We start from the raw sequence: 25,289 nt of genomic DNA on the forward strand, positions 1-25,289 counted from the left end.
AAACCCTAGAGTCTTCAATAGACCTATAAATCTTCCTACAGTCATAAATTTTGGTTGGACTTACCATTTCATTAGTATAGGAAACTCATTTTATTTATGCAGATCTCTGACTTAGATCAGGAGTCCTCACACTATGGCCCGCAGGCCAGATGAGGCCGGCTGAGGACCTTTCTATGGCCTGCCTGTGCCAAATCTTACCCGAAGTGAAGTTCAACCTAAACTTGGTGAGCAATGCGCACTTCCCGCACTGGGCTGAGGGGCGGAGACAGTGTGAGGGACAGTGAACCGACCCCCTACTTAAAAAGCTTGAGGACCACTGACTTAGAGTTTAAAAAAAATTTAAATGACTCTCCCAGGATTATACAGTTACTTTGTGTCAGAAACTAACTCGCCATGACTTAGCCTACTCTGTTCATGCTCCCTCTCACAGAATCTGTATTTAAATTCAAACTGATTTTTTAAAAGGATCAAAGTTGTAATTATTACAAAGCAGACAATTACTTCACTGAAGTACATTTCTGGGGTAGAATTAAATCAATAATTAAATCTAATGTTCTTGGTTCTAAAGTTAATGATGGTGATTTCTTACCATGTATTTATTATTTCATCTATAAGATTTTGGTTTCTGTTAAACTGGCATCACTGTTTCTCTGCCTGTTGTTCAGAACGGCCATGGGGTCGTCTTCAGAAGCTGCTGGTTGTAGTAGAAAAGGCTTTGCATTTGAAATCAGAAACCTCTACTTGGAATCTCTCTCCAACACTTCCTGATGGTTAGTTCTAAGTTAGTAACTTTCTAGACAAGTTACTCTAATCAGTGAAAAAGGATTTGAAGGGAAGAAAAAAACCTGTACCTTTCTTCTACACCAGGTACTATCTGACTTTAGAAAATCACTTAATCTCTGAGCCCTAGTTTTCTTCTCTGTAAAATTAGAAAGGTTAAGATCATCTCTAAGATCCCCTTCTGCACTAAATCTCATGATTCTATGACGAGATGCCCCCAAAGTTCATTTTACATCTCAGAGATTTTATTTCCTATGTAATATCGGGAAGGTGAGGGTGTTTCCATACTTAGCTCTTAGGATGATTGTAAGACTCAAAAGAAATAATATGTCTAACCAATTAGTAAAGAGCTATATATGTGAAAGCTACTCTTATTCATATTATAAATCTGCAGTATGCTTGTCTTAACCACATCCGATGGTCACATTTAGAGTGGGGGTAGAGTTGGGGCCTGGAGTCAGGAAAACTCATTTGCCTCAGTTCAAATCTGGCCTCAGACCCTTACTAGCTATGGGACCCTGGGCAAGTCACTTAACCTTGTTTGCCTCAGTTTCTACATCTGTAAAATGAGTTGGAAAAGGAAATGACAAACACTCCAATTGCCAAGAAAACCTCAAATGGGTTCCCAAAGAGCTGAACATGACTGAAAAATGACTGAACAACATCCACATTCAAAATAATTTTATGATTAAAATAAATGGATCCCTTATTTCATTTGTTAAGAGATTCATCAGTTTCTGCTTTATAATTATTTGGGAAACATATTATCTAGTATTTCTCAGGTAATAGTTCATGAAATTAGGGTTAACATCTCCTCTGATGCCTCATCATGTCATAAAATGCCTTTGGATTCTTGAAGGCAGCTCCAGCAAAGTAGGTACTGACAAACTGGAAAAGTTTTGGATAAAGGCCTGTCAATCAATCAGCCAACAAGTATTAGTTAAGTCTATTATGTGTCATTCACTGTGCTGGGTGCTAAAGATACAAACACAAAAAAATGAAATAGTTCCTATCCTTAAGGCTTGTGTTCTATTGGGGAAGATATTTATATACATACGTATATACAAAAGAAATACAAGATTTGGGGAGTAGGACAAGAAACTGTATCTTTTGTCCAAGGACCAGTTTAGCTAAGTGTTGAAAGTTGAACAGTAGGTAATTGTTTTTTTGATCTTAGTCAACTATGGGGGGGGGGGGGAAATGGCTAATTAAAGATAACAAGGCTTAGAAATAATAATAACTAACTTTTTTTGGCACTTTAGGGTCAAAGTAATTTCCTCATAGCTGGTCTATGAAAGAAGGTGGTGGTACAAAGTTCATTTTAAAGAAAATCCCCTGGGCCCAGGGAAGTCAAAAGGCCACAATTCTAGACCCCGTTTTTGTCCACCTTAGATAAATACTCCATAAATAAATTGTTCTGACATTCTGGAACTAAACTTCCCCATCTATAAAATGAGAAGTCCAAGAATGAAAACTGAATTGAAAATCAGAGTTTTGAATTCTGAATCTTCCAGGATATGATAATGTGCTATCACGTGGCCACTCTTGACCTCAGTTGCTTCATCTATAAAAAAGAAGTGGTAAAACAAGATGATGGCCTTTTAAAAATTTCCTTCCAACTCTAAATCTGTTACCTTGGAACCCGATGATTAATTTTAACTGCTTTTTGTGAGGTGAAAAGGAGTGACCCCCCCAAAAAAAATACAAAGGTACTATATAGAGGTAAAGCATCAGATTAGTTACTATAGCCTTATAACATGGATGATGCAAGCTGAATTATCCCCATTTTACAGAAAAGAAAATTGAGGCTTAAAAAAGATCAAATGACTTTTCCATGGTTGCATTGCTAGTGTAACCCTGCCCTCGTGACTCTGCTTCCTGTTCTCTTTCCACTACACCTCCACTGCTTCTATTCACATGGAAAATGCTCCTTTGAATTAGACAATCACTCTGTGTGCTTGAGACTCCTTTTCCCTGGTGCATATTTAATAGTGAAAGAAAGCACACACCTCTTCATTTATTTATTACCCTTATCTTTTGAACGTAAAATCCTGTTGGCAGGTACTCCTTGGCTCCCCCTGGACTTGGCCCCTGTGCTCGAGTTGGCCATAACTGTCTCTACCTTCCCCCTGGTCAAGATACAGATGGAGGAAAAGTCTTCATAGTTGGGGGAGCGGATCCTAATGGCAGCTTCTCAGATGTGTACTGCATTGATCTGGGTAAGATTAAAAACTGCAGAGTGTCTTGATTTCAGACTCTGCTGTTTCTTTGGTTGGGGTTGCCAAAGAGGGATTAATACGAAATTCTCAGCCATAAATTATTCTGGGTGCCCAGAGATTTTGTGAATGAGTGGGAAAAAATACTACAATTGGACTTTCAATTTAGTTTGAATGGCTTATGGCTTGAATCCCAGCCCTGCCACTTACTGTGTGACCTTGAACAAATCTTTTTTTCTCTCAGCTTGTTTCCTCAGCTGTAAAGTGAGGAGACAAGATTCATAAGCTCTAAGATCTCTTTCAGTTCTATTGCCATGGGATCTTATGTCTAGTCTTAATATTACTGTGAAGTTAAAAGGAGTGTAAATACCAAAAAAAAAAAAAAAAAAAGTGTTCTTTACAGAGGTAAGAAAGAAGTTCATGACTTCTGTTTCTCTTGCAGTCAGGAATACCCAGAGTGAATCCTGGCAGTATTACTTATTATCTATGTGACTTTGTATGTCACTTACCTCTCTGGGCTTTAATTCATTTATAACAAGACAAGGCTTCACAAGATGGTCTCTTAAGTCCCTTACAGCCATATCCTATAGTCCTATGGCTCCCTGAGTCTCAACTTCCTCATCTGTAAAATGGGGATAATATTAGTACTGTTAGAAACTCAGAAACAATTTGAGAAACCAATTAATTAATGAAGTTCTCTATATGTGTAAGCTGTCATTATTATATTATTAGCAGCCTCCCAGGATTATTTGCCTATAGGAAATACTCAATAAATGCTTTTTCATTCATTCAGATAATAGTCATAAACTCCTTAATAATATTTCAACTACAAATAAATATTGTGCATACAGATAACTTTCACTGATGAAGATCAAACTCTTCATCTCATGGTTTGCAGTTCTTACCCATGTCTTTCCCTAAAGCCTCCAAAGAGCATTCACCCAATGCATTGGAGACCTTCCTCTAGTCTTTCTCATATCATAGAAGAACTAGGAAGCACTAATATAAATGTGAGCTATTATTATTATAGAAAATTCATTATTCTCAACTTGCTTGAGGGAGTTCAGATAGGTACAGTTCTAGAATCAGTCATTCACCTGTTATTCTTTTATATTTAATGCTCTGTGGGTGACTGTGCAGATGAATAAAATTCTTGTTTTTTATGGTTGAGTAAGAGTATTGATGTTGAGTTCATCTTCTATAGACTCATGGAAATATTCTCAAGAAACTATAGTTTGTATTGTTGTTAACATACACTTGACAGTTGCCTTCTTTTCTTGTGAACTATTTGGATCACTTCAATTTAATGAAAATAATTGCCTGTTATATGTAAATTCAGTTGACTTTGGTACCCAGAAGATTACTTCTTTGCCATTAGCTACATAAATCAGTATCCAGAAGAGGAGACTGACCAACCAATTATTGAAAATATTTGACAGGTACCCATCAGTGGGATGAAGTGGATTGTGAAGGTCTATTGGCCCGCTATGAGCATGCCAGTTTTCTTCCCCTCAGCACCCCTGGCAGAATCTGGGTATTTGGAGGAGCAGACCAATCAGGGAACCGAAATTGCTTACAAGCATTGGATCTTGGTAAGTGCCTCTTGGCTACCCTTCCTTCCCTGATGAGGAAATCATCTCATTTCCTGTGGAGAAGGTTATTTGGATTTAGTGAATAAATGTGTAACAGAACTGATGCTGCAGAAAATAAGAATTGCATTCCCAAGGATAATCTGAAAATATTTTAGATTTTTTAAATCTATGTTGAGAAATTATACAGTCCTTCACATGTTGCATTCTATTCTGGTCTCCGCATTTAGAAAGGACCTTGAAAAAATAGAGTATATCCAGAGAAGAGAGACAGTAGGTAATGTGTGAATTTAGAGAAAATAGAAGTTTGAATTCTGACTCTCACCTCAGGCAAGTCACTTAGTTTATCTAGTCTCCAGTTTTTTTCAGCTATAAAATAAAGGGGTTAGAGTTAATGTTCCTAAATTTAAATCCTATGATTCAAGTGTGTGGCAGAATAATATTGTAGAAAGAATTCTTACCCTGGGTAGGGGTTGGACTAAATGACTTTTTTTTTTTTTTTTTTTTTTTTGCTGAGGCAATTGGGGTTAAGTAACTTGCCCAGGATCACACACCTAGAACTTATTAAGTGTCTGAGGCCAGATTTGAACTCAGGTCCTCCTGATTTCAGGGCTGGTACTCTATCCACTACACCACCTAGCTGCCACTAAATGATTCTTAAGATCCTCTCCAGCTCCAGAGTTCTTTGATTCCCTGTTGATCAGCTGTGAGAGCACCCAAGTTGGTTTTCCAGAAGAGGGAATGGAATGTATGAACCATTCCTACAATTTCCTCCAGTGTCCCTTATGAACTATATATTTCTCAGAATCTCTGTGTCAGAAAGACTAACAAGTAGTTATCTAGCTTCTATATAAAAGTGTGCATGGACAGGAAATTCATTACCTCTCAAGTCAACTCATCTATCTTCTGTGTAGCTTGATCATTAGGAAGTTTTTCTTCATATGAAATAGAAATCTGCTGCTCTGCTACTTCCCACTCATTGTTCCTAGCAGAACAAGTTTAATCCCCTTCCACACAGCAGTCTTTCATAGAACTCCAAGTTGATAAGTGATTCAGAAGGCCAACTCAATCTTGAACAAAAACCTACAAAGCCCCAGCAAGTGTCCACTTTTAAGGCAACTGTCCTGTTTCTCCCTATGCCTCCCAAGGCCCAAGGCTTAGCCCCACTTCAGGCACTTGTAAATCATTTTCAATGTTAAGGAGAAAGGAAAAAATATTCCCCCTGGGCAAATCTAACTAGTCAGGATGGAGAATGGAACTGGGACCTTGAACTTATTAAGCTAAGTCTGATAGGACTTGTAGAAGAGAGAATATAGATGTTGATGGCCTAAATTTTCTGTTATAGGAACTGATTCTACATCAACTCCTGTATCTTCCCTAGAAAACATAAATTTGACACTAAGCTAAGAAATATCAAAGACAAAAATCATTGTTGACAGTTTTTATAGTTAAGAATAATGTTTTACACATTTAACATGTATGGGATTGCCTGTCATCTAGCGGAGGGAGTAGAGGGAGGGAGGGAGGGGAAAATTTGGAAAAGTGAATACAAGGGATAACGTTGTAAAAAAAAAATTACCCATGCATATGTACTGTCAAAAAATTATAATTATAAAATTTATTTTTAAAAAAGAATAATGTTTTAAAAAAGAATAATTTCAGAGATGGCACCATACTCCGAGATCATATAGGGGGCTAAAGAAAAGAGCATGAGAGTTATACTTATAGGCAGCTAAATGACACATTTTATATACTGAGAAACTGAGGTCCAATGAGGACAGTACATGGTCACAGATCTGGTAAGAGAGCCAGGAACTGATCTCTCAATTACAACTCGCATTTCTCAGCACTTTACAAAGCATTCTTCCATGAGGCATTCCTGAGAGGGAAGTAATCCAAATGAGATTTTCTCCATTTTACAAGTAAGAAATTTGAGGCTGAAAGGCTAACATGTGTCAGAGGCACTATTCAAGCTCTAGGTTCTGTCCTCTTTCCACAATAGTGTGCTGTAACTCCTTAGCAGTGGACTCTGAATTAGAACACCTGTGTTCAAGTGCCAGCTCTGCCACTTGGCAGCTGCATGACTTAAAGTAAATCACTTTAGGTTTCTGAGCTATCAGTTACTTCACACATTCCCTCAGAAGCTATTGTGAGGATTTAATAGAGTAATATAGATTGAAAATACTTGGCTTGTACTCATAGATCATTATATACATACAATATATCATTATACTATATATATTATATATGTGTGTATATAATATATATACATATGTGCATTTGTATTTATATATAGTTATCTTTATATATCACAAAAAGTCAATGCAGTTTTAAATGATTAAAGTTTTGTGGAAATATACATATAAAGACATACCTGTATGAACATATACAAGGGATTTTTATTAAGATTTTGGTCAACTTTATGATAATCATGAGTTTTAGAGAACTCTGGGAGGTTTCTCCCATAGTTGGTATCCATAAGGACAATAAAACAAATGTGTGGGTTTCCTATATGTTATAATTTGAGGGAAGCCAGAAGCTCTTTCTCTATTAATGAGACATTGTTGTATATTGGTGAGGGTCAATTAGTTAACAAGTATTTATTAAATACTTATAATATGCTATGTTCTGTGCCAAACTCTGAGAATAAAAAGAAAGTAAAAAACATAGTCTCTGACCTCAAGGAAATTATATTTTAATGGGGGAGGGAGGCAGGCAAAAATTAGGTAATATAAGATAGAAGTCATGGTCTTATCATCAATCAATAAACATTTATTAAGCACCTACCATGTGCTAGGCACCATGTTAGGTGTTAGAGATCCAAAAAAAGACAAAATATAGTCCCTGTCCGCAAGGAGCTTACAATCTAATGGGTGAGATAACATGCAAGCAAATATGTTCAGAACAACATATAATACAGCATAAAAGAAAAATACTTGACAGTGAAGGCAGTCAAATTAGGAGGAGCTGGGGAATACTTAATGTACAAAGTGAGATTTTAGTTGGGACTTGTTGGAAGCCAGGGAAGTTAGTTATTGAAGCAGAAGAGGAAGGCATGGGGGACAGTCAGAAAAAAATCTGGGAGCTGAGAAATAGTGTCTTATTTGTGTAACAGTCAGGATCATTGGACTGAAAAGCATATGTTAGGGAAGAAAAGTGTGAGAAGATTGGGAGGCAGGAGAGGCTTGGTTATGAAGGGCTTTGAATATCAAACAGAATATTTTGTATTTGATCCTGCAGACTATATAGGGAACCTTTGAAATTTATTAAATGTGGATTAAGTGTTAAATCTTTGCTTTAGAAAAATCACTTCAGTGACTGAATAAAGATCTTCCAGGAGTGAGGAGAGGCTTGAAGCAGGCTGACTAACTTGCATGTTATTGCAATAATTCGGGCAGGTGGTGATGAGAACCTACACTAGAATGGTGGTACTGCCAAAGGAGAGAAGGATTGATAAAGGTAAAATTGACATGCCTTGGCAACAAACTGACTATGGCTGGAGATAGTGAGAAATCCAGGATGGATGGCTCTTACATGTGGAGTCTGGACAATTACCTAGCAGCAGTGAGAGCCCAGTTGAGATTGTATAATAGAAATTTATTTGTAATAGACTCAATCAGAAAAGTGATTTCCTCCACTTTCAGTTAACAGTATTTGTGTAAAAGTAAAGGTGACAAATGAGCCAAAGCTTAGGCTTAGCTGGACATAATAATATGAAAAGGGGGAGGCAGGAGATTCAAAAGAAGAGGGCAGCATAGAGTTGAATTAGTTCATCACAGGGTCAAGATGGGGAGAAAAAAGAATGGATAGTACAGGAGAGATGGCTGAGGAAATAATTGAGGGGTCAAAGCATTGGAGATCATAGTGCAAAGAGTAGGGTCTTACAAAAGACAAAAAGCTCATGAGAAGTGAATAGACTGATGAATTTAGTGGTTAGGGTTTTTGAGGCAAAATTATTATATATGTTGAAGTTCCTTAGTATGAGGGCAGGAATTGAGGAGGAGATAAATATTGTGAGCCAGGTATTGAATCACTGAGGAAAGATGAAAAGTAACCCGAGGATTTGTAGATAATTAGGATTTTGATTGGGAAGCTCTGAGTTCAAGTCTTATATCTGACATTTGTTAAATCATATAACCCAAGACAAGTTACTTTGCTTTATGAGTTTCACTTTTCTCATCAGTACGATGGAGAGGATAATATTTGCACTACCAACCTTCTGAGGATATTAGGAAAAAAGTATTTCATAATCTTTAAACACAATAGAATTGTGAATTGTTATTAAAATGTCACTACCATAACTCTTATACTTCTGTCTCTCCGTGCCTAGAATTTTACCTTAAGTGTAATTAACTCCCTTGATCTTTATTTTAAAATAAAAATTCAGCAATACTTTAAGACATTATTATGTACATATCCATTTTTGAGGCTCTCATGTCTCTCTTTTCCACACATACCCCCAGCGCCAGGCACATTGCTCTACAAACTGTAAGGATGTTAATAAAGGTTCATTCATTGAATTGAATAATCATTTTATTATTGCTTATGATAAGAGGCACGAGTTTTCAAGGATTAAACCAGCAAAATACAAAGTTGGAAAAGCTACAAGTTTAGGTCTAACAATTGGTTGAGTGTTTGTCAAAGAACCAGTCCAGCTGAGTGCAGAGAAGTTTATTACCAGGGAGTTGGCCTCCAGAGAATGAAAGTCTTTGCCTACAGCAATTCATTATGGTCATCTACTAAAGTAGAGGGATTGAGACTTACCACAGATCCCTGAAATGTAGAAATACTATTGGTGGCAACTAGGTGGTACAGTGGATAAGAAGACTACACTTGGAATCAGAAAGATCTGAATTCAAATCCTTTCTGAGACAATTAGTTGCTGTATAACCCTGGGCAAATTACGTAACTTCTTGTCCTCAATTTCCTCATCAATAAAATGGTGATAATTTTCAAAATTAAAAAATACTTTTAAAAAATACATTTTTTTAAAAAACTGAAATTTTGAAAGGTTTAGAAAGACTTAAATGAACTGATGCTGAGTGAAATGAATAGAACCAGAAGATCGCTGTACACTTCAATGCTGTATGAAGATGTATTCTGATGGAAGTGGATATCTTCAACATAAAGAAGATCCAACTCACTTCCAGTTGATCAATGATGGACAGAAACAACTACACCCAGAGAAGGAACACTGGGAAGTGAATGTAAATTGTTAGCACTACTGTCTATCTACCCAAGTTACTTATACCTTCGGAATCTAATACTTAACGTGCAACAAGAAAATTGGATTTACACACATATATTGTATGTAGATTATACTGTAACACATGTAAAATGTATGGGATTGCCTGTCATCTAGTGGAGGGAGGGGAAAATCTGGAAAAATGAATACAAGGGATAATGTTATAAAAAAAATTACTCATGCATATATACTGTCAAAAAATTTTATAATTATAAAATTAAAAAAATAAATTAAAAAAAAGATAATTTCAAAAACTGAAATTTCATTTCAGTTCCAAATTTTTTCCTCTTGTTACCATTCTCCATCAAAAGAGAAGGAAGAACCACAATATCCATTATAAATATGAAGTCATGCAAAACATATTTCCAATAGTTATATTTTTTTAAAGAGAAAAAATAAATGCTTTTGTCTTCTGAGTCCATCAGTCTTCTATTTAGAGATGGATAAAATTTTTCATCATGAATCTTAGAATTATGGTAGATCATTGTATGAACAGATTCACTAAGTCTTTCAGAATTATCTTTATAATGTTGTTATTATATAAATTGTTCTCCTGGTTTTGCTCACTTCACTCTGCATCAGTTCAAGACCTTCCAAGTTTTCTTGAAATCATCCCTTTCATCATTTCTTACAGCTTAATAGTATTCTATACATTCATATATCATAACTGATTCAACCATTCCCCACTTCAAACAAAATGGGGACAAAAATGGACAAAATGGGGATAATTTTAAATACCTACTTAACGGGTTTGTTGTGGAACTCAAATTATGTAATTTAATTATGTAATTAAATTATGTAAAGCTCTTTGCAAACTTTAAATTGTTATATAAATGTTGGCTCTTATTAAATATAGAGTTGTAGCTCATGCCTTGCAATATGATAATAATAATGATGATGATGATGTAGCAATTCCACTAACCCAAGATTGTCTTACAAAAATTACATGTGGATCAGAAACCAGGATATGGAGCACTCCTAATGTGACTGGCACACCACCATCCCCAAGAACATTTCACACAGCATCCGCGGTCATTGGAAACCAACTATATGTTTTTGGTGGTGGGGAAAAAGGAGCCAAACCTGTTCAGGACACACAGCTTCACGTATTTGATGCAAGTATGGCTAACAGATTTATTCAATCATCCAACAAATTTTAGGCCCTCATCACCTCTTTCTTTTACTATTTTTTTCATAGCTTCTTTGCTTTAACTTTCTTGCCTTGAACCTGTCTTTCATATTGCTGCCAAAATAACCTTTCTAATGTACAAGTCCGATAGTGGCCTTCCCTTGACCAGAATTCTTCAGGGATTCCCTATTTCCATAAGATAAAATACAAATGTCATATCCTGGTATTCATGATTTTCTACAATATGACTTCAAATGAGTAATTTCATATTACTTCTCCATTGTTTTTTCTAGGTGGCCTGCATTACTTAGCTGTTCCCTGGTCTTTTGTGGTTATTTTCTTTTACTGTGCAACCATGTAGGTCATTCTGCAGTGACAAGTCTTTCTTCATCTCTAACTTTTGAGAATCTTTTCTTTATTCAAAGCCCAGCTTAGGTGCTACCTCCTCAATGAAGCCTTTTCTGATTTCCTCTGCAGAAAGTAGTCTTTCCTTTCTCATCTTTTTCTAGAGCACTTTGGATCTTTCTCTCCTTCACTTCCCATTGCCCATCAAATTCTGTTTTGTTTCACATTTATTTACATCATCATTGTATACTCACCCAAATTCCTAGATTGAAATTTTCTTAAGGTTAGGATATGTCAGGTTTTTTTAGTGTTTGCATTCATAGTACTGACCATAGAGCTGAGCTCATAATAGGCATTTAAATGATATTTGTTGAATTGAATTGAAATTGGGTATTTCTTTTGCAAAGTAGCAAGGAGTAGCAAGGAAAGATTTCTGTTTGGAATGTTAGAATGTCTGAGTTCTAATTTTTGTTTTACCACTGATTACTAGTTAAGTCATTTGGTTTCTCTGGACTTTAGTCTTTTGAATATAAAGTTCTAATCTCCTTGAACTCTGAAGTTTATCTTTTGTGGAAAGCTTAGGAGTCTCAACCACAAATACTGCATGGATCTAGATTTTCTTCTGTCTCTATCTCAGATTTCTCATCTATAAAATTAGAAACCTAGATTAGATGTTCTCTAAGGTTCCTTTCAGTTCCTTTTTTAAAAATCTTTTTCTTTTCTTTTGTGAGGCAAAGGGGTTAAGTGACTTGTCCAGGATAACACAGCTAGGAAGCATTAAATGTCTGAGACCAGATTTGAACTCAGATGCTCCTCACTTGCCACCTAGCTGCCCTAGTTCCTTCCATAATTCCTTCCACTTCTGACTTCTTCTTTTCTATATCTTAAGATTCTATGTTCATTCCAGCTCAAATATCCTAGAACCTGTACTGTACTAGAACATTCTGTGTCCAGAGATCCCTTACAGCTCTAATAGTCTGTCATTTATGATCTAAACCTGCTTTCGAGTCTCTTTGGAAACCCCCCAAAGTTGTTTCATTTACATTTCTTTCTATTGGCAGTGGGTAGTTTTGAAATAGACAAAAAATATGACAGCATGTGTGAAATATAATTTTGATTTGCATCCTCCTTTCCAGATACAACTTGCTGAGAAAACCCAACAGACAAAAACATAAGCTACAGAACAGATGAATTTGATGGAGGGAAAATGAGAGATTTGTTCACATCACCAAAGGATTCTCTCACTTTTAAAAAAGGTTTAGGGTTCCTTTACATAATAAAAACTTAATAATGTATTTTATTAGTGGCTATGGCCAAAACAAACTAGCTTGGTTCTTGAACTGTATATGTGTAGTCCTTTGAGCCTGTATTTAAAACCTTTCTAACTGGACAGAACCTAAAAGAACTTACACACCATTGAGAGAACTTCCAACAAGCCAGTATTACTTAAAAAAATTTTTTTTAATTTGTGGGCTAAAACAAACATTTCCATAATGTTGTATAATAAAAAAGATGATTATACATGAAACTGCAAATCTACTATGCACAACTTGATATTCCCTTCGAATATACAACAAAATTATGTAAGTTTATTTTTTCCTTTTTTTCTTCTCTCCTCTCCCTACCGTATCTGCATCCAGAGAAAGAACTGATAAATATAAGTATGTATAAAATAATTTTAAATAATATTTCAACAAACATTTATCAAGTACTTATGCAAAGCTCTGTCTGTATTAGGCACAGGAATTAAAAGATGAAAAAATGATACAGTTCTTGCCTTCAGAAACCTGCAAAAATAACTTAAAGGAGAATATGATGAGCCTACATATCATTTACTTAACTTAACATCTCAGTGCTTCCAGGCAACTCCCTAAGACTATAAATTACAGACCATTACTAATTTTTATCACTGGAGAAAATTTCCATACCTGTCATACTCTATATTGATAAAATAACAACAACATTAATAATAGCTAACATTTACATAGGTTTGGATGTAAGTCTAAGGTTTGTAAAACCCATTTACATATGTAGACACACACATAAATAATCTCAAGATCACAACTCTGGGAGGTAAATGCTATTATTATCCCTATTTTACAGATGAGGGAGCAAAGAGGTTAAATGATTTGCCTCAGGTCATACAGTTTGATGTGTCTGAAATAGAATTTGTATGCACATCTTCCCAACTTCAAGGCTATGATTTTGACACCTAGGTGCCTTACAAAAAATTTTTTTCCCAATAGTATTTTATTTTTCCAAATATATGTAAACATAGTTTTCAACATACTTTTTTTGTTTCCATATAAATTTTTTAAAATAATAATAGTTTTTTTTTTATTTTTCAAAATACACGCAAAGACAGTTTTAACATTCACCCTTGCAAAACCTTGTGTTTCAAATTTTTTTCCCTCCCTCTTCATCTTCCCCCTCCCTTGGACAGCAAGTAATTCAATATAGGTTAAACATATGCAATTCTTCTAAACAAGTCAGATCTAAAGAAGGGAAGAATATGAGAAAAAAAAAAAGCAAACAATAAAAAAGGTGAAAATAGTATATAATGTGATCCACATTCAGTCTCCATAGTTCTTTCTCTGGATACAGATGACTCTTTTCATCAAAAGTCTATTGGAATTGCTTTGAATCACCTCATTGTTAAAAACAGCCAAGTCCATCACAATTGCATAATCTTTCAACATACATTTTTTTATTCTGTTTTTACTTATTTATTTTTATTAAAGCTTTTTATTTTCAAAATATAGGCATGGATAATTTTTCAACATTGACCCTTGCAAAACCTTGTGTTTCAATTTTTCCCTTCTTTCCCCCCAACCCCTAACCTAGTTGACAAGTAATCCAATATATCAACATACATATTTATAAAACTTTGTGTTCTAAATTTTTCTTCCTCTTTCCTTTCCCCCTCCCAAGACACCAAGCAGTCTGACATAGGTTAAATATATGCAATCTTTTAAAACATATTTCCATATTTGCCATGTTGTGTAAGAAAAATCAGACCAAAAAGGGGGAGGTGGGAGAAGAAACACAAGAAAGAAAAAAAACAAACAATTTTTTTAATATGCACACAAATAGTAGAGTACAAAGTAGAATGTTTAGGAGACAAGAAAGCCAGGAAAAGTGCTACAATAGTGACAATCTTTTCTAACATTTCCTCTGCCATTTCTAATTTTTTGATCATGGATGGTTTCTAGATGTTCTTTTTTTCTGGCTCTGGATATAATAATAGCTCCTATCTCCAAAACACTTTAATGTTTATAAGGCACTTTGTTCATGATAATCCTGAAAATATACATCTTATATATTTTATCTCCATTTTACAAAAAGAGGAAGCTGAGCCTCTAAGTGGTGACTGACACAGCCACAGTAATATAACCAAGAAATTTCAGATCCACGAGTTGAGTCTGAGTCTATTGGAACCCTTGTCTATGCTTTTTTCCACTATGACAATTTATTCAGCAAGATTTAATTTAAACTTAACTTTCCAGGAATGACTTTCTGCATGAAATAAGGTTCATTTATTCTCATAGGATTGTTTCTGTAAATTTTTAAAGTTCATTATTTCACATGATGCCAATGCATTGTAGTTGAGGGGTGCTTGTAAGTTTGCAAAGTATTGCTGCCTAATGTCATCATGTTTTATATTTTCAGCAACATTAACTTGGTCACAGCCAGAAACCTGTGGGGAACCACCCCCACCCCGTCATGGACATGTGATGGTGGCCTTAGGACCAAAACTTTTTGTCCATGGTGGCTTAGCAGGGGATGAATTCTATGATGATCTGTATTGTATAGACACAAGTAAGTGGAGTAAAAAATGATGGTGAGAATGGAAGCAATGACTTTAAAAAATTTAATAATATCTTTTTATTTTCAAAATATATGCAAAGATAATTTTCAGCATTCACTCTTGCAAAACTTTGTGTTCCAAATTTTTCTCTCTCCCTTAGATACCAAGTAATCCAATATAGGTTATACATGTGCATTCTTTTATACATATTTCCACAATTAAGATGCTGCACAAGAAAAATTAGATCAAAAAGGAAAAAAAAATGAGGAAGAAAACAAAAAGCAAGCAAACAACAATAAAAAGGGTGGAAATACTATGTTGTGACTACAGTCTCTATACTCCTTTTACTGGATGCAGATGGTTTTCTCTATCATAAGTCTATTAGAATTGACCTGAATTACCTAATTGTTAAAAAGAGCCACGTCCATCAGAATTGATTATTGTTGTTATTGCTGTGTATAATGATCTCCTGATTCTGATCATTTCACTTGCATCAGTCCATATAAGTCTCTCCAGACCTCTCTGTATTCATCCTGCTGGTCATTCCTTACAGAAATAATATTTCATAACATCCATATACCATAATTTATTCGGCCATTCTCCAATTGATGGGCATCCATTCAGTTTCCAGTTTCTTGCCACTACAAAGAGGGCTACTGCAAACAGTTTTGCACATGTGGGTCCCTTTCCCGTCTTTAAGATCTCTTTGACATATAAGCCCAGTAGAAACACTGCTGGATCAAAGTGTATGCACAATTTGATATGCACAATTTGATAACCTTTTGGGCATAGTTGCAGATTGCTCTCCAGAATAGTTGAATCAGTTCACAACTCCACCAACAATGTTTTAGTGTTTCAGTTTTCCCACATCCCCTCCAACATTTGTCATTATCTTTTCTTGTCATCTTAGCCAATCTGAGAGGTGTGTAGTGGTATCTCAAAGGAGGAATGACTTTTACAAACAGTTTTTGGTGTACCAAATTTGCAAATAGGTAATCACATTGAATTATCTTTTTTTCCCCTAATCTTCACTTAATAACAATGACTAATAGTATTATAAAACTTTAATATTTGCAGAACTGTTAAGATATATTCTTACTTAAACCTCATAGTCATTTACATGAGATAGAATGCCATAAGCAGTATTTTCTCCCATTTTATAGATGAGGAAATTGAGGCTCAACTTGTCCAAAATTATGCTACTAATAAGTTCATGGAAGGGATTAGTTCTTTCTTGACTACAAGACCAGTGTCACCTCTGCTATATCATGCCATTTTAAATATCGTAAGGGACTTTTCTTCATATCAAATGTATATGCAATATGTATAGGAAAAGCATTATTTTGCCCTTTTACAGATGTATTGATACTTATCTTATCTCAGGTTTCCAAATTCCCAAATTCCAGCATTTTTTCCTGCTGCTATACAGTATATTTGAGAGAGTTTTATCCATTAAAAAGCTAGGTTTAATAGCTTTCAAGATTCACTGTTTTGCTTTGAGAAGATCAGAAGCATCTCAGATTTTACATAAGGACGATCTGTAACAACTACCCATAGCTACCTCCTGGGTTTCCTTGTAATTCTGTCTTTTGGATAAACTTTAGTTTGTCATTATCTTCTAATTGTATCATGTTTGTTCCCTTGGGCAAACAGCAGGCAAAATTGAGCTAGTGGATTTTAGAACAAAAGAATGAGGAACTCTCTAATATCCCTTCTACCTTTAAATCCTTTCATACTTCAAAACTTTTTAGTGTCTGAGAGTTCATTACATCCCAAAGGAGTTCATTCAATTTTGGGGTTAAAATAATTGTTAGGAAATTATTCCATATTTGGAGCCGAAAATCTGCCTCTTTATGATTTTTCCCTCCCTGGTCCTAGTTTTGCCATCTGAGGTCTAGCAGAATAAACTTATTTGTTCTTTCATGGAACAATAAAGTATTTTAAAATAAGTGTGCAAGTGTTTTAAAACAGTCATGTCCTTTCCTCCATATTGTTGTTATTTTTTCTCTCCTCTACCAGCCTAAATATTGCAGTTTTTTCAAGTGATTTTGAAGAACATGATTTCCTCATGATTTTGGCCTCTGGATAAACTTTAGTTTATGTGTCCCTTTACAGTGTCAAGGAAAAACTAATAATACTAACACTGTACTTTACAATTCAGGCTGAAGTCTGTCAGAACATTAATTTATTCCTAAGTCATTTCTACTTTAGACTGTTTCCTGTGCAAGTTTCATCTGTATACCATTCCCAGGTAGCTGACCTGACTCTGACTCCAATATTCTTTAAACTAAATAACTAAATTATCTAAAAGCAAATTTCATATAACATACAAAATGTGGAGTAGGGAAGAAAAAGAGATAGGAATCAGAAAAGAGCATTATTTTGAAATGAAACATCATCCCAAGAACCTGGGACCAGGTCTATCCTACAAAACTATTTAAATAAAGTTAATAAATGTTCCATCCCTCTCTTTGAATGAATGGCCTTTTCCTGAAAACTATGAAGTCTCTGTTAAAGCTGCAATGAATGTGTCTGATGCGATTGCAGTTTCATACAAATCACCTGCTAGGAAAATGGCTCTAAAACTGAAAGGGACCTCTCAGGGCAAACCTTTAATTTTCTAGATGAGGGAACTGAAACCCAGGATGTTAAATGGCTCACCCACAGGCAAGATTTGAAGCCAAGTACTTTAACTCCCAAATAAGTGCTTTTTCTACTCCATCATTCCACTTGAAAATCACCAGTGACAGCTTTCAAGCTCAAATCATCTGTAAACTGTAGGCCATGTGGCAGTAACATGTCTCAAACTAAATTCTTGTTGTATATAATAAGCAATTTTTGTTCAGATAATTCCATTCTGAAAATATTTACTATGAACTTATCCTGGCCAAAGCAAAGCAGTCCCTGCTCTTAAGAAATCTGCACTTTATGGGGAAGGGTAAATATAATGCAAAGTAAGGTGTGATGGTAGCAAGGGAGAGAGAGAAAGTGTTCTGGGAAGAAGTGTGAGATAAGCAATAAGCCTGAGACTGGTGGAGAATTCTAGAATTTACCTCAGCTGAATCCCTTGTCTGCTTATTTGCTTCTGAAATAATGTCTCCTCTCTTGGTAGATAACATGAAATGGGAGAAGTTGGAGACCACAGGTGATGCTCCCTCAGGCTGTGCTGCCCACTCCGCTGTGGCCATTGGGAAGCACTTATACATCTTTGGAGGAATGGCTCCCACAGGGGCTTTGGCTACAATGTACCAATATCACATAGGTAAGAAGTTCGCTTTTACCTCTTTAAATCAGTGTTTCAGCTGTGACTGGAAAATGCTACATTATTTTGATTTTTCAACGGGGCCATATAAGTAGCAATGAATCTCAGAGATTAGAAGGTACATGTGTGAGGATTTTTTTTTTTAACGTATTTTGTTTCATTAAATATTTCCCAATTATATGAAAAAAATTATCATTCATTTTTAAAATTTGGAATTCCAAAATCTCTTTCTCTTTTACCCCTCTCACCCTTGAGAAGGCAAGCCATATGATGTGAAGTCATGCAAAACATATTTCTATATTTTATTGGTGTTCAGTTTTTTTTCAATCATGTCAAACTCTGTGATTCCACTGGAATTTTCTTGGCAAAGATACTTCATTGGTTTGCCATTTCTTTCTCAAGTTCATTTTATAGATGAGGAAACTGAGGCAAACAGGGTTAAGTGACTTGTCCAGAGTCACACAACTGGGAAGTATCTGAGGCTGGATCTGATCTCAGGCAGATGAGACTTGGCCTGGCATTCCACCCATTCATTGCACCACTTCGCTGCCCCATTTCCATATTAGTCATGTTGAAAAAGAAAGAACACACACACAAAACCCAAGAGATGTTTAGAAAGTGAAGGAGGTAAATAAGCTTCAATCTGCACTGAGTTAGTCACTTGTCTTTGTGTATATGGTGACCATTTTTCATCATAGGTTCTTCGAAATTGTCTTGGATCATTGTCTTGATCAGAGCATCTTTCTTGTACGGTTGATCATCCTTACAATATTAAGGTTACTATGTATAATTTTCTGGTTTTGTTCATTTCACTTTGCATCAGTTCATATCAATCTATTTTGACATAAAATTAACTGCTACAGACCTTTTCCTTTTTTACTGCTATACAAATCTTAAAGGCCTGGCTTATGCAGTGAGTCCCAAAGTCCTGGTACCAGGAAGAGGTGGGTTTCATACTGTGTAGACCTAGTGTTTGTAACCTTTTTTGAGTCCTGGATCCATTGGGTAGTCTGGCGAAGATTTTGGACCCTTTCTCAAAATAATATTTTTAAATGCATAAATTTAAATATGTAGAGTTACAAAATAAATAATTATATTTAAATACCATTGTAAAAAGAATTATAAAGGAATTCAATTTTATTGAAATAACATTATAAAAATATTTTTTAAAAAATTCATGGACCACATAAAATTTTGCAAGGGTAAATGTTGAAAACTATCTTTGCATGTATTTTGAAAAATAAAAAATCATTATTATAAAAACCAAATAATACAATAAAATACATAAAATGAAATAAAAGAGATTACAAAGGGAAACAATTATACTAAAATACAGTTATCAAAAGATTTTTAAATGCACAATTTTGTGCACAACAAATTTTTTTAAAAATTTAGAACCCTTGCTATAAATATTGGTTCTTTTGACTTTTCCCCTTTCTCTGTTTATTTCTCTTCTTCATTCTTTATTATTATTATTATTAAAAAATAATTTATCAATCCTTAATTTCCAACAATAGAAACACCAAATAAAATATACAAGCTATTTATAACTAAAATTTTCTACATATGATACATCCAGTTAAAATATTTGTCTGAACTTGTAATTTTATTAGTGAAGAGAGCTTTAAGAAAATTCCTTTTACCAATGCAAATAGTAGTTCTGCATTTTATCCATGTTGGAGAATTGCCTGGACCATTAAGAAATTGTAAACCTGTACAGGTTCATGTAACTAGTAAGTATTAAAGATATGCACGTGGTCTTGACTCTGAAGCAGGCTGCACAACCTGTTTCTCATGTCCATAAAAGCTCAAAAATTACTAACTCCATATTTATTTCTCTTTGTCCATTATTCTCTGTATTTGTTTATGTGTTTTTATGAATCTGGTTTTAATCAATGTGATTGCTTTTTTTAATTCTACTTTCTTTATACATTATTTCATATTTTTAAAAACTGTCTTTATATTCCTCTTTTTTCTTTTTGGACTTCATTGAAGTAGAAAGCTCCCCATATGGAAACTCCCTTCATAAATGCAGCTCTGTGACTCATCCATAATTTGTACTTTTAGAGTATTGTCTGGGACACTGAGAGGTTAAGGATACATGTACTGTATGTAAGGACAAGACACATCTACTTACTCAATTCAGTTCAATAAACATTTAGGTAAATGTCTCCAGATAATATGCTAGGTTTTAACTAGCTCTCCATTCATTTACCATACTATTTTTTGTATTCTTCATGTGTTATTTCAATGTCATTGTAGTATTATTTTGTGGTTTTTTGGTTTGTTTTTCTGAGGAAATTGGGGTTAAGTGACTTGCCCAGGATCATGCAGGTAGTGTTAAGTGTCTGAGGCTGTATTTGAACTCAGATCCTTCTGACTATAGAGGTGTAACTGCCCCATGTAGTATTATTTTGATATTTCATAGTTATTTTTCAAGTTGTTTCTATTATATACAGATACATGGGGCAACTAGATAGTGCCATAGTGCACAGAATGCTAGGTCTAGAGTCAGAAAGACTCATCTGAGTTCAAATGTGACTTCAGACACTTACTAGCAGTGTGATTGCAGACAAATCTTTTATCCCTATTTGCCTTAGTTTCCTCATCTGTAAAATGAGCTGGCCAACACCACCTTAGAAGGGCACCCAAAGAATCCAACACGACTGAGGAACTATCATTTTTTCTTTATTATAATACTTTGTGTTTATTCTCAAAAATGGAATTATTAGAACAGATAACATTTTGTGGTGTTTGTATTTTACCAAAATGCCCTCTGAACAAATTCTACCAGTTTTCAATTCCAATAATAATATATGGGTGTTTATTGGATGTTGTTTTTTGGATTTTTTCTTTTTTCAAACACAGAAAAACAACACTGGAGTCTGCTTAAGTTTGATACATATTCACCACCTGGACGACTGGACCATTCAATGTGCATCATTCCTTGGCGTGTGGCTTCTGCCTCTGCAGAACATACAAATGTAGGCAGTGTCACCAGCAATGTAGAGAAAGAAGGCTTAGCTGATGAAATTGTAAAAGAAGGTGATCAGAAAGCGACAGATACATTCCTATGCTTAGTGTTTGGTGGGATGAATACTGAAGGGGAGATCTATAATGACTGTATTGTAACACTAGTTGACTAATAAAATTAATGTTTTCTTAATACCTTTCAAATTTTCTATTTTAAGAAATTTAAAATGAACAACTTTTAGAAGTAGATAGGACTGCAACATTAATTTTATGCTAGAAGCTTGTTTGTTTTGTGGTACACAGTGTTTCTATATTGGCACAGTCAGATTGACCAGATGAAGAAATTATCCATAAAAGTAAAAAAATTCAAGAATTATAGACTGTTAGAGATGGAAAGGCACTTTAGGCTAGGGGTTCTTAGGTATTTTGTGTGTGTCATGGTTACTTTAAGAAGAAAAATACAGAGTTTACAGAGTTTATATTAAGAACCTCTGCCTTAGAATGTAGAAATATTACAACATGAAACACAAAATGTTGGAATTCCAAGTGGGCTTAGAGATCACCTGCTTCAGTCCTCTTATTTATAAGGAAATTAAGTAGTTAGTAACTTGCTCAAGGTCATATCAAACTATTAAGAGAACTAGCATCTGATCATTTCCTGATACCTAGGCCAGTAGTTTCCCCTTGGCCCTGGCCCACCACATTTTCTCCCTGGGATCAAAGAAATCTTATTTTGCGCTAGCTGTGGGACCCAGACAGTTTCAGGAAATATTTATCAACTAATATGCCTAGATTTCATAAAAAGTAAAATAATCAGGTGGTTTATATTAAATTGCACATATTCACTACAATTTGAATTGAAAAAAAGATCTCAACTTTTTAAAAGGCTTGAACAGTCATTAACTTTATTAAGTTCTATATAATACTGGACCCACTGTTTCTTTTACAAAGTAAAATATTCTCTTTTCTGATTCCTGTCTTTCCTCCCTTAATCCCCTAGATTTTGCACATCATAATAAGATTTGCCTTTGGACAGTTGTTTTCAGAAAACAAGGATGGTTTAGTTCAAAGAATACTTGAAACAGAAAACCTTTTTTTGTCTAGAGTACTTACTGTATGGCCTTAGGAAATCATTTAACCCCTCTTGCTACCATTGCACTTTGAGGTTAGCCTAGATGTTCTCTAAGGACCCTTCAGACTGCTACTGCTCTATAAACATAAGAAGCTACAATTGCTACCTGTTGATAATCATGTTGTATACAAATATCTACCTCACTTTCAAGTCCCTAGTTTTACCCTCATTTACCTAATCTCACTGTACCAGATACCAGCTTTCTGCTTCAAGTATTCATTCATAGTCAGGAGACCCGAGTTCAAATCCAGCATTACCTGTGTGGTCGTGGGCAAGTCACTTAACCCCAACTGCCTAAAAAAAAGTATTCATTTACATTCAATATTTATTAAGTACTTACTACGTATAGCATACCAGGAGGAAATCCTACACTCTAGTAGGGAGATAGATCAGCACTGATAACTATATTGCTTATGACATAAGTTAATGTGGTCCAAAAGAAAGTTCTATGAATGTTAAGGTATCAAGCAAGACTATGAAGTCTTGCTGACAAGCAAGGAGGAGCTGACCTTTGGGTAGAGATTAAATAATGGCTAGAAATTTGGTTAAACAGATAAGACCGGGATTGCTGGTGTAGGGAGCAGTGTGAACAATAGAAGTATCAAGATTCTAGATAGTTCATTTTTCCTGGGATATAGAATATGTAGAGGAAAATTGTGACAATGTACAGGACCTTGGGTAGAGGCAAAGCAGTCAATCTTAGTTATTGTTTGTCCTTTTTTCTCAAAGAGGACCATGACATCAGGAAAGTGAAGCTGTGATATGCAAGTGAATTGAATGTGAGGGAGGGAGGCTGGGCAAGGTCACCAGCCTCATCTTCCCCTCCCGAGCAATCTGGGCCAGTGACCAGACATAGATCAGGACTGGAGAAGGCCCTCATAATTGATTGTATATGAGAGGTGAAGGAAAATTTGCTTATGAATGTGGAATACTGGATGAATGTCACTGTTGTAGACATAACAAACATTTGTAAAGGAGGCAAGCATTAAATTTCTACTATGTGACAAGTGCTAGAGGAAAAAGAAATATAAACAAACAAGGGGAACATTCCCTGCCCATGGGAGCTTAATGGAAGGATGTACCTACAAAGGCTAGATATTTACAAAACATAATTTGGTAGGTTGAGGCTATAGTAATGAAGCATAAGATTTCATGCAGGTGTCATTTGACTCCAGAAGGAAATCAGGGAGTCTAAGAGGAAGAACTGTGAAGTCAGGAAGAGTACATTTAGGGGAAAAGATAATGAACTCAACTTAGGGCACATTGGAATGTCTAAGAGATATTCTGTATGCAATTAGAGGATATAAGATCATAGATTTGGAGCAGTTAAATACTATAGTGGCTATCTTGTTTAATACCCCCAATTTAGAGAGAAACTAAGTCCCAGAGAGGCTTTTTTTTTTTCCCCTAGGGTCACACAGAGAAGCAGCAGTTGGAATTTGAATTCTATTTATTATTTATACTGACACACTGCCTTATCAGGATATATTAATAGCTATTTTAAGTTATCTCTGATAAGGTAATTATACAGAAAAAAACATGGAATTTAGCTTTGGGAAATTTAAATGTGAATTCTCACTCTGGCTTACGGAGACATGGACCTCTGAATTTTCCTAGCTCTTTGAGCATAGGCCACTCAAATTCTTTCTATACCTGTGAAATGTGAAATACTTGTATTATCTTCCTCAAAGTGCAAACTTAAAGTGAATTTTATTTGTAATTAGCTGAGGAGTCAGTCATATAAATCTGTCAGTCTTTTTCTCATGGGATAATGCCTTTGTTTTAGAGATGTAAAAAAAAAAAAACTTTGTAAAATTGTACACCATATAGAGAAGCTAGTTAACCTTAAGTAGCCAGATCATTTCAAGTTTAGATTTTATCTAAATTTGCCTTATTACACACAAATGCCAGGATGACTGAAGCCCAAATCCTTCCGAATAACTTTTTTAGAACCAAATCTGGGAAACTTAGAAATTAGCTTGTGTTGAATAAAACCCCCACTATTACTTTATGATTTTCTTTTGAGTTAGCAGATGCATGAAAGTTGCTGTATTAGGCTAAAGTATTTAAATGAGAGTCCTGAAAGCCTTATTTCAAAATTAAATTTTTGGCTGGGAATTTTACTCAATATTCCTTCATAAAATTAAGCTATCAATCTCCAGTTTAGTGTCATCTATCCTTTTTCTACCATCAAGTATCACATATGTGTTTGGAATTACTTTTGAAAAATTGTTTAAAGAATTGGTACCAAAATAAATATTACTCAAGATTGAAGTAGTTTGTTGTCTTTCTTTAAAGGTCCCATGGCAGAATGAAAACAATTATGGAGCACAGGCCAAAAGAATCATGATCTATATTTAGCTATTAACTAGTCTTTGCTAAGTCCTAGTTATTTTTTTTTTCATCCTTTGAGAAGTATCATAAATGCTCTTTATAGTCCCTTCTAGGTAGCATGCTTATAATTCTAGCTCTGAATATGTAGTCATGTTTAACCTTACTTAGGCTCTTTGGTGTAAAATTTTTGAAAAACCTCTGAAAAAAAGTCAACTAAAAGGCACTTTTATTAATCTAGTTCGAGATTTCTGTCAAATGAGGGCTCGATCAGTTTGTTCCCACTGTTCTATCAGTTCCTCAAAACATACTGTTTCTTCTCACACTGGGTCTAGCTTTCCTAGTCTAGTTACCTTTTTTCCTATCATGAAACTCCTTTTAACTGTACAATAATGCCTATGGACCCCTACTATATAGATATCATACACATCTATGTTTGTATATTGTGAAAGATTACAAAAAGGAATCAAAAGGGCAGT

General features: G+C 35.0%; 1 protein-coding gene across 2 annotated transcripts in view; it reads left to right on the forward strand.

Moving 5' to 3' along the window:
• Positions 1 to 21,537, forward strand: part of RABEPK (Rab9 effector protein with kelch motifs) — a 22,872-nt gene extending 1,335 nt beyond the window's left edge. For both annotated transcript variants that reach the window (XM_074293081.1, XM_074293082.1), the window contains exons 3-8: positions 2,842 to 2,999; positions 4,436 to 4,588; positions 10,788 to 10,949; positions 14,974 to 15,123; positions 18,225 to 18,374; positions 21,243 to 21,537. In XM_074293081.1, coding sequence (XP_074149182.1) covers positions 2,842 to 2,999; positions 4,436 to 4,588; positions 10,788 to 10,949; positions 14,974 to 15,123; positions 18,225 to 18,374; positions 21,243 to 21,520 — 1,051 coding nt within the window. In that variant the 3' untranslated portion in view covers positions 21,521 to 21,537. The remainder of the gene's footprint in view (positions 1 to 2,841; positions 3,000 to 4,435; positions 4,589 to 10,787; positions 10,950 to 14,973; positions 15,124 to 18,224; positions 18,375 to 21,242) is intronic.
• The last annotated feature ends 3,752 nt before the right edge of the window (positions 21,538 to 25,289 follow it).

Source organism: Sminthopsis crassicaudata, chromosome 2, assembly GCF_048593235.1.
Source record: "Sminthopsis crassicaudata isolate SCR6 chromosome 2, ASM4859323v1, whole genome shotgun sequence".
Lineage (NCBI taxonomy): Eukaryota > Metazoa > Chordata > Mammalia > Dasyuromorphia > Dasyuridae > Sminthopsis > Sminthopsis crassicaudata.